A 10,859-nucleotide genomic window follows, 5' to 3' on the forward strand; every position below is an offset into this window, starting at 1 on the left:
GGCTTCCTGGACAGGGAGATGCATCACAGAATAAAAGCAGGAGACCAGTTCAGAAACACAGGGGCATGTTTCCAGAGTAACTGCCTGACATTAAGCATTTTGATTGTAATGTAATGACCTGACATTAAGCTTTTGTTCTCTGATGCATGCATTTCTAAGGTAGTCAGGTTGAGTAAACACACTATTAGGTGAGGGACACAATTACCAGATAAGTGCTCAGGCTGCCCCAGCTATGAAGTACCTCTTCAAAAAGCCCTGGGTAACCTCCATACTGACACAAGAATGACCCTGATTTTCCCATTGATCACCCAAATTCTAATCATATAAAAATCTCCAATAAAGTGTGAACCCACAAACCCCTAACCACTCTGGCCATGGGCCCTAATAAAGGCAGATCCCGCAGGGGAGCTCTGTCTCCCTCTCAATGCCACTCTCCCTCTCTGACAGCTCCCTGAATGGCTTTGGGATCCCAGCTGCTCTCCAGGACTTCTGAGGATAAACCTGGTTTTGTTACAGTTCCCTGATGGGCATTGCTGAGGTGTGTCTTGCAATCACAGTAAGAACCCAAGGGCCAGTGTGGCCCCAGCAGAGGCTCCGGTCAGAGAAGCATCTGTGGGAATGTCCAGAAGCACAGGGGTGCAGGGGAGTGCCCAGGCTTTCCGAGCCTGAGCATCCCTGTCACAACCTGAGACTTCAATAGAACAATGTTAGAGTCCACATCATCAGGAAGAGGAGTGAAGGAAGCGATGTAAAAAGATATACAGACTCTAGGTGAACCCTGGGCTTTTCTGTTTTCATCTACAATAAAATTAGGTGAAGGGTTTAGGGGTCAAGTGTAGTTACTTTCAAATGGAGAACACAACTCAACACTATCCTTCTGGAAAAGCTAGGGAAAATTTACTTGGCATGGTAGAAGTCTATGAATTAAATTTATTTTTAAGAAATCCAACTTGCCCCATGTAAGATACAGAAATTTCCAGGCATTTGTGTCCAAGGTTGGGGAAAATTTTGGGATTGTATGCAAATGGACAAAGGGGAAGCTGTCTGTATATCAGCCAGAGCCGAAGCTTAGTGAAGTGAGTTACTTAAATGTATGGAGAAGTGGAATTATTCAAACAAATGAAAATTCCAGGAAACATGTGGAAGGAGCAGGTTCTAGTTCCACAGCCTGATTTACGAATGGCAGTTCCAGGCTTTCAGACGCTGAGCCCTGCCGTCATGGGCACTTCTTCAACCAAAGGACCATTGGCATTTACATCACTGGAACCCCAGTGATTCTTTTCAGAGCCCTCTTTATGTCTCTGTTCCTCAGGCTGTAGATGAAGGGGTTCAGCATGGGCGTCACCACCGTGTACATCATCGAGGCTACTGCACTTGAGTGGGAGCTCTGGGGAGCAGCAGAGCTAAGGTACACTCCTAGAATTGTACAATAAAACAAGGAGACAATGGAGAGGTGAGATGCACAGGTGGAAAATGCTTTATACTTGCCCTGAGCTGAGGATATCCTACGTATGGAGGAAACAATCTTCGAGTAGGAATAAAGAATCCCAGCCAGGGGAGAGCCACCAAGGAGCACAATCCCGAAATACATAACCATATCATTAAGGAAGGTGTCGGAACAGGCCTGCCCAACTACTTGATTGAATTCACAGAAAAAATGGGGGATTTCCACCTTTGTACGGAAGGACAGCCGCAACACCGTTAAACTCTGTAACAAGGAATTGAGAACACTGATGACCCAGGACACCAGAACCAGCAGTCCACAGAGCCGAGGGTTCATGATGACCGTGTAGTGCAGGGCGTGACAGATGGCCACGAAGTGGTCATAGGCCATCACAGTCAGGAGAAAGTCATCCCAACCTCCAAAGAGTATGAAAAAGTACATCTGTGTGAGGCAGCCAGCATAGGTGATGACTTGGCTCTGAGTCTGGATGTTCCACAGCATCTTGGGGACTGTGGTGGAGGTGAAGCAGATGTCTGCAAGGGACAGGCTGGCGAGGAAGGAGTACATGGGGGTGTGGAGATGGGAGTCTGAGCTGACGGCCAGGATGATGAGCAGGTTCCCAAGCACAGTGATTAGGTACATGAAGAGGAAAAGCCCAAATATGATGGGCTGTAATTCTGGTTCCTCTGATAATCCCAGAAGAAGAAACTCAGAAATTCCTGTGTCATTGTCTGCTTCCATGTGGTGGTGCTGCCTACAAGGAAAGAAAAAAAAAAGCATAAAAGTGTTGAATTTTATGGGCTTCATTTATTTATTTAATACCTTTTTTTTCTTTTTTTAAAGTTTTTCTTTAAATGTCAGTTATTGGGGCGCCTGGGTGGTTCAGTCGTCAAGCGTCTGCCTTTGACTCAGGTCAGGAGCCCAGGGTCCTTGGTTCGAGCCCCGCATCGGGCTCCCTGCTCGGCGGGAAGCCTGCTTCTCCCTCTCCCATTCCCCCTGCTTGTGTTCCCTCTCTCGCTGTGTCTCTCTCTGTCCAATAAATAAATACAATCTTTAAAAAAACAAAAAGGAGTTTCATAAAACGCAGGAAAGAAATGGACAGGAGTGGTAAAGGAGATCTAATAAACTCAGGGGATTCCTGAGAGACTGTGATGGGCAGAAAGCTTCCCCGGTTCTGGCAGCCTTCCAGCCCCTGCCACATGCCCTTGCTGCCCAGAATAATTAACAAAGCAGAAAAAGATCAGTGTATCCAAACAAGAAAAGAGTGGGCTTTTTATGATGTCAGACATTTTACTGATTGAATATCCCTCTAGAAAAATGTGCAAAGGGAATAAACCTGCAATTTACAACAGAAAATACACACTGTAGTACACAATGTAGGACAATAGAAGGGGATTTTTAAAGATGAAATAATAAAAGACTTTTCCAAATGATTTTAAGTGCCAAATTTTTGAATCAGAAAACCAGGTTTTGAACATCAGATCTACCACATATACGATGTTGGAACTTGGGAGAGACAATCAATCCATTCCAAATGGGACTATCCTCACTCAGAGAGTGGGGACAGCAGTACCCATCCTCCTAGGGTGGATACAGCATTGGTCACCACATGTAGGAAGCTTATAGCACTGTTCCTTCCTGTGAGTAAATGAGTTATTTTCACCATTGAACAGATTTGGGAGCGTTTTCTCTGCATTTCACAAATGCCTCCATCGTTTACACTCTTTTTGGTCATGAAGTGTTACAAAGTAAAGCTAGTTAGCATACCCCTTGTTGCATATGAAACACACCTTTCCATGTGAATACTCAGTGTGAGAGAAGGTTCTGAGAAATGTGTATCTCAGGAACTGCTGTCGCAAGGGAATAGTTACCTGCATGGGTCTGGGTCTTTCAATAAATACAGAAGATGTTCAAAACCCACCACATCCTAAACAGTTCACCCCCCATGCTCCAAGCCAAACACTCTGACTTCCTGCTCCCCTTAGCTGCAAAACTCCTCGGATATGTTCTAATTCCACTGGAACCATTTTAGTCCCCCACTCCTTCCCCTCTGTCATCCAACTGGACTTCCATTCCCACCATGTATCGTCAACAACGATGCCTGTATTGCTGGGTCCTATGGACACTTCTCTTTAACACACTATGGAAATTAATTATAAATGAGTGTACCTAGTCTCAGGTGACCTCAGGTCAAAGTTCTCAGCTTCCATTCTCTCTGCTCCTTTCCTGAAATACCTGCTGAGCTCTCAGGCTCACCTGGTTGGGGTCTCTAAGATGAAAGTCTCCATGTGGAGGTCTGAATTCCTCCCCGGATGGTTGATGCTGGAGACTGCAGCTCTGTTCCCAGACAGGAGAGCAGGAAGCAGAAAGGCATGGGTCCCCCAGCCAGACTTAGGAAACCAGAAATAACAACCATGTTGTGGCCAGTCCAAGGTTTCTCATGCTGAAGCTCTGCAGCAGAGGAGATATTTACAGCTCTGTGTCTGCTCATTAGGCACTGTTTCCATTGTTACTCCCACCTCAGAGCACTCCATTCCCAGTGGGCAACTTGTCTGGACAGAAAGGCAACTTTTCCTGCTGATACTTGGTTCCTGGGAGGCCAGATTAGAAGGCAAGTGAATCCATTTTTTTTTTAATCCTCTTTCTCATGAATTTACCTGCCTTCCAGAGTTCTGACCTCCTTGACTTTACCTTAACTTTGAAATGATACTGAATTTCTTTAGTTGATGGTTTACTTTACCATTTACAGCTTTAGGGTGATTTTAGTAAATAAGCCATGTGATCCTCTTCCTGTGTGGTTTGGAGAGAAAAGACTCAGTATTCACCCTAGACTTGAGATCAATTGTGTTTGATTCTCCAAAGAAGGGCCCCTGAGTTGACATTAAATATACCTCGGAAAAACACTTTAGTTGGCAGAATAATGTCCCCCGAATATTTCCACATCTTAAACTACAGAATCTTTGGATATGTCTTGTGTCATGGCAAGGGAGAATTTAGGTTGCAAATGGGATTAACATTGCTAGTCAGCTGACCCAGGATAAAGTTATTTTGATTATCCAGCTGGGCTCAATAGATGACAAGAGTCCTGCAGTGGTGGAAGAGGGAGGCAGAGTCTTGGAGTCAGAGAGAGATTTCGAGATGCTATTTTGCTGGCTTTGAAGGTAAAGGGAAGGGACATAAACCAGAGAGTACAGGTGGCCCTAAAGCTGAAATAGGCAAGAAAACCTATACTCCCCAGACCTCCACAATGAACTCTTCTCTGCAAACAGAGTGATGTTAGCTCAGGGGGACCTATTTCAGTCTTCTGACTTCCAGAACTATCAGAAAATAAATTGATTGGTTTTAAGGGAGCAACATGGTCATTTCTTGCTCATCATCCTTGCCATCAGCTCTGACTCCCACCTCCATACTCCCATGTTCTTCTTTCTCTCCAACCTGTCCTTTGTAGACATCTGTTTCACCTCTACCACCATCCCTAAGATTCTGCTCAACATCCAGACTCACAGCAAAGCCATAACATATGAAGGATGCCTCAGGCAGATTTTTGTTTTTAAAGATTTTATTTATTTATTTGAGAGAGAGAATGAGAGACAGAGAGCATGAGAGGGAAGTGGGTGAGAGGGAGAAACAGACTCTCCGCCGAGCAGGGAGCCCGATGTGGTACTCAATCCCGGAACTCCAGGATCATGACCCAAGCCGAAGGCAGTCGCTTAACCAACTGAGCCACCCAGGCACCCCAGATATTTTTTTTTTTTATTTGTTTGGATGCCTGGACAATTTAAAGCCTATGATCACTTTGTGGCCATCGGTCAACCCCTGTACTACTTGGTCATCATGAACCTCCAGCTCTGTGGGCCGCTGACCTTGGAGTCCTGGTGAATCAGTGTCATGGGCTCCCTGCTTGAGACCTTGACCCTTTTGAGGCTGTCCTTCTGCACAAACATGGAAATCCCACACTTTTTTTTTGGTGATCTTCTCAAAGAACTAAAGCTGTCCTGTTCTTACTCCCTCTTCAATAACATAGTGGTGTATTCTGCAATTGGGCATCTAGCCATGATTCCTTTCCATGGAATACTTTCTTCTTACTATCAAACTGATTCTTCCATACCGAGCATTTCCTCAGCTGCGGGCAAGTACAAAGCCTTTTCCACATGTGGGTCTCCTTGTTCTATGGCACAGGCCTTGGGGTCGACCTCAGTTCTGCAGCAACTTCATCCACTAGGACGAGTCTGGTGGCCTCAGTGATGTACAACATCATTTTCACCCCCATGCTGAATCCCTTCATCTACAGTTTGAGGAACAGGGACATGAAGGGGGCCCTGAGCAGGCTCCTTGGCAGGGTGGTGCCTCTCATTGTCAGGCCCATTACAGGACTCTCCTGAGTAGCTGGGCCCACAATATGGAGGCCCAGAGAACCCGGCTTCCTTCATCCAATACTTTTATTTTTTCCCCAGGTGTACACATTTTAAAGCAGTTCTCTCCTTGGGTCTTCCTTGTCTTCTCTCCTTTCCTTCAGATTATATCTTGGGTTCCCCTTTCCTCTTTATAACCAGTCATTTACACTTGATGTATTTTCTTGGTATTACACCCTCTTATTTTCTTGGTAATCTTCGGTAATGGTTTGGATTTCTTAAAACAATAGGGCTAGCCTATGACCCCGCAATTGCACTCCTGAGTATTTACCCCAAAGACACTGATGTACTGAAAAGAAGGGGCATATGCACCCCAATGTTCATAGCAGCAATGTCCACAATAGCCAAACTGTGGAAAGAGCTGAGATGACCTTCAACAGATGAATGGATAAAGAAGAGGTGGTCCATATATACAATGGAATATTACTCAGCCATCAGAAAGGATGAATATCCAACATTTACATTAACATCAAATGTCTGGCTGAGGCATCCTTCATATGTTATGGCTTTGCTGTGAGTCTGGATGTTCAGCAGAATCTTGGGGACTTCTCCCAGGAATGAATGTGAGAGTGTGGGATGAGCGCCCACTTTTTCAGGATGCTGCCAATGACACGCACTTCATTCCCAACCCACCCAGAAAACTGTCCCAGAGGCAGAGTAATCCTGGACTCACTTCCTATCCTAACAGACCTTTTATGGTGTCCTCATGAGCTTAGGAAATGTGGAACTTAAATGGTCACAATTGTCTTCGTGGATGGAGCACCCGCTCTGTGCCAGGGAATTTTCTGTGAGCTCTAAAATATTACTAAGTTCTCTGACCAAATCCTTAGATGGAATTTCTCCACTTTATGGACAGGAAACAAAGACTTTACATGTTCATTTTCTGTCACGAGGGAAAAGAGACACTTGTTAACTTGTTTGAGCACCAAAAGTCAGACCTGAGGTGGATGGGGTATTCTGGGAGAAGAAGAACACAACTAACCCTGACACTGGACCACAGCCTTGACCTCAAATGTGTCTACACACCAAGATGAATGGGAGCTAGATACAAATGCAGACTATCTCAGCCACCCTAAAAGTAGCAGTCCCCACACTATGACAGTCAAAAATTTCTCCAGATAATTTCAAGTGTCCTCTGGAGGCAAAAATCATCCCTGGTTGAGAACCCTTGGCCTATCTGGTTGCATTCCAATCAATGTGCATTATAATGACCCAGATCATAATTCTGGGTTGATCACTCGACCCTTCTAAGTACATTTCTGCAAATGTGGAATGAGGCTCATCACTTTATGTTCCTCATAGAATGGCTTTTGCACAAAATAAATGAGATAATTCATATAAGAGTCTGAGTTCAGCCCATGATACCTTAAATGGTCTAAGTAGATTTCTTATAATATCAAATGTTTTAAAAGCTAAAGACTAAATATCAACTTTTAACCTGTATGAAACATACAAAGTTCCTAATTGATTTGTGAAAAGAATTATGAATCCAAGGATTGTTGTACCCGTGGTTTTATAGCAAAGGAACAGACTTTTACTTGTTGGAGTAGGAAGAACAATTTTCCCGAACTATGAGGAGTTGTGCTCCCACCACAAGTCAATGTTTTGGAGATGATTTGGATCTCCAAAGAATATGGTCAAGCAGGTTCCTCAGTCTTAGTTTTGGAAAAAAACATTCACTCAGGCCTGTGGAAAGTTTCAGTGTTAGAGTTCTGGAAGCCAGGAGAGTTCAGGGAGGAGTAATAAACAGTGGATTCACCTGAATTTTATCTGGTCTCTTGGGAACGGAGAATCTACAGGGAAGAATTTCATTCAGTCCAGATAAGTTCCCATGGGGTGATGTACTCAGGGGTTGGAGTAATAATGGGAAATGTGTCGAATGAGCAGGTATAGGGAACAGATACAGTAAACATAAGGAGCTATAAATATCTCCTCTGCTGTAGGCTCTGAGCACGTTCAACCGTTTCAAGCTGGAGGAGACATGGTTTTTGCTTTTGGATTCCTAAGTCTGACTGTGGGACCCATGCTTCACTACTTCTTGCCATCCTGTCTGGGAACAGAGCTTCAGTCTCCACCATGAAACATCCAGGAAGGAGTTCGGACCCCCACATGGAGACCTTCCTCTCAGAGACCGCATCCCGGTGAGTCTCAGAGCTCAGCAGGTATTTCAGGAAAGGTTCAGAGGGAATGAAAGCTGAGAGCTTTTACCTGAGGTCACCTGGAAGCCTAACCAGCTGAGCCCAGGGCCAAGAGACCATTGTGTTTGTTGGTGGGTGAGCTCATTCATTTCTAGTCAATTTATTTATATGTAAAAAAACGAAATGTCTGTTGAACTTACACGAAAATGATTTGCTATGCACCCTGACTACGTAGGATGCACTCTAATATTTCCTATTGTGCCTTATTTATTCTATTCTATTTTATTCTTACAAACCACAACCTGACCCACAAATGGTCCCAAGCTCAGAATATGGAAAATATTCCTCTCCCACATCCTCCATTCCTGTTGCTAGTAACTCCCTACTTCTGTTCTCTCTCTCATCACTGGCAACTTCTGTGAGCACAGATTCTCTCATTCCTTTATGCAATATGTATTTATTCCTACTGTTCCTATCCAAACTGTGTCTGGGGGTAGAGGGCAGGGGTATTTATAACTAGCCCCATGCGCTCACATTCTAGCGGGAAAACGGACATAGAATTAAATAAAAATTACACCCTGATAACCCCTACGTCTAAATTATTGCAAGAGAAAGTGTCCTTTTTTTTGAGGGAATGTTACAAAAGCCCAGCAAAACAAAAACAGGTTAGTGAAGGAGATGAGTCCTTGGAGTCTGAAAGAGGAGATGGGATCGTGAAGATGGAGAGGAGGTGAATGATCCTAAACAGACCAGTGAGTGACTCCAAGCAGAGGGCAGCTGTGTATGGAGGCTCTGAGCCTTGGAGATTGGGGCTTCAGGTGAAGCTACAACTCAAGTTCAGTGTTTGTGACATCGATGTGGGCAAGACAGTGTGAGTGGGAAGCTGGAGGGTCAGTCAGGGGAGGCAAGCCAAGTGTTGCGAGCTACAGAATTTGGGGTTCAGTCTCCAGCAGGGAGTCACCAGGAAGGTGTTAAGGTGCGGAGTTGGACAGTAACTGAACTGCAATATAGAAAGATCTCTCTGGGTAAATGTGAGTACTCGCTAGAGGGCGCCACCCTGTGGTAGGTGGAGAGCCAACAAGGAGCTGAAAGAAGGCTGTGGAATTGGGGACCCAGAGGTGGGGAAGCAATCCGAGAAAACTCAGCCAAATCTCATCACCAATGATCAGCACTCGTTATCAACAGGAGGGACTATGTTAAGCTCTTTCCATATATTCACTAAATCTGTCAACCACCTGAGAGGTTGGACATCTCTAGCCCTACTAGTTAGGGGAGGATATTAACATTTGGAACAGTCTGGTTGTGCTCCAAGTTCAAATAGGAAATATGAGTAGATCCAAAATTCGAAACCTGAGTTTCTAATTAAAAGTTTTGCATTTTATGTCATTTAGAAAAGTTCTTTTAGCAAATCATCTTTTAAAATCCCCCACTTCTGTTGTACTGTGTGTAGTTCCTTTTGTGAATTGTGGCTGTCTTCCCTTTGCTTGTTATTCTGGTGCAACGTTCAATCAGTAAGATGTCTTGATAACCGTAAAGACATCCCTACTTTTTCTTTTGGATACATTTTCCTTTGCTTCTTTATTAGTCTGGGCATCAAGGTGCTTCAACTGGGGTTGGAATATTGCCAGAACCAGGACATTTACTGCTCCTCACCATTTCTAGGGGCCCCCTGAGCGTATTAGATCTTTCTCCCCACATTTCTTCTTCAAAATTTTGGGAATGATTTTTTTACGTTTCTTTAAATACTGGATACAAAATGAACATATTACATTGGAGACTCATGATCACATGCTCATTGGAGACTTAACTATTGGAATTTGGATGAAGTTTTACATTTTTAGGGGAAAGACAATGCGATGTTGTCAGCTTACCTCATATTATTGTTTGCGTAGTTATTGTGGTTGGGGTTGAGAACATCCTGGTAGTGCCATGGTCCCAGGAGGCCATAGTGTGTGTGTGTATGTGTCCTTGTGTGGGTAACATCAGAATTTCTCAAAGCAGGGGTTCTGGAACCCATTGCTCTTATATGTGACCCTTAAAATACCGGTGCCAGATTATTACCTAATATATGAAAATAAGAAGGGAGACCATTTCCATGCAATAATTCCATGGAAACAAAATTGATCCTGTTTGAGGTACACCATGTGAAGGAGGGAGTTCCTTGTGTAATGAAGTTTCATCACTACCAGGGAGGCCACCCCATTCTTCAACGTTCTCAGCCACCACTTCTCATCACTCTCTCACTTGATCATTCCCCTCTACGCACTGGCTTTCTTTTGAGCCTCCTTGATCTTTTATTTTTTTAATTTTTTGGTTTTTCTTTTTATATAAATTCAATTAGCCAAAATATAGTACATCAGTAGTTCAGATGTAGTGTTCACAAATTCATCAGGTGCATACACAACCCAATGCTCATCACATCACGTGCCCTCCTTAATGCACATCACCCAGTTACTCCATTCCCCCAGCCAGCTCTCCTTCAGAAACCTTCAGTTAGTTTCCCAGATTAAAGAGTCTCTCATGGTTTGTCTCCCTCTCTGACTTCTTCCCATTCAGTTTTCCCTCCCTTTCTTTATAATCCTCTGCACTATTTCTTATATTCCACATGAGTGAAACCATATGATAATTGTCTTTCTCTGGTTGACTTTTTTCACTTAGCTTATTGCCCTCCAGTTCCATCCACGTGGATGTAAATGGTAGGTATGAATGGACATCACGGCTCTTTCCACAGGTTGGCTATTCTGGACTTTGCTGCTGCGAACATTGGGGTGCATGTGCCCCTTCATTTCACTATATTTGTATTGTTGTGATAAATACCAAGTAGTGCAATTACTGGGTCATAGGGTAGCTCTATTTTTAACTTCT

The 10,859-nt window shown here is 44.0% G+C and overlaps 1 protein-coding gene and 1 pseudogene across 1 annotated transcript; one reads left to right on the forward strand and one right to left on the reverse strand.

The window, feature by feature from the left end:
• Positions 1 to 1,252: 1,252 nt before the first annotated feature.
• LOC148165165 (olfactory receptor 7A17-like) lies at positions 1,253 to 2,224 on the reverse strand. Its single transcript, XM_088022428.1, has one exon. The coding sequence runs from the start codon at positions 2,222 to 2,224 to the stop codon at positions 1,253 to 1,255; it is 972 nt and encodes a 323-aa protein (XP_087878554.1).
• A 2,985-nt stretch (positions 2,225 to 5,209) lies between these two features.
• Positions 5,210 to 5,826, forward strand: LOC148165166 (olfactory receptor 7C1-like; annotated as a pseudogene).
• The last annotated feature ends 5,033 nt before the right edge of the window (positions 5,827 to 10,859 follow it).

This window comes from Eumetopias jubatus, unplaced genomic scaffold, assembly GCF_037043125.1.
Source record: "Eumetopias jubatus isolate StellerSeaLion01/CBP00866 unplaced genomic scaffold, mEumJub1_p1.0 scaffold_1, whole genome shotgun sequence".
Classification (NCBI taxonomy): Eukaryota; Metazoa; Chordata; class Mammalia; order Carnivora; family Otariidae; genus Eumetopias; species Eumetopias jubatus.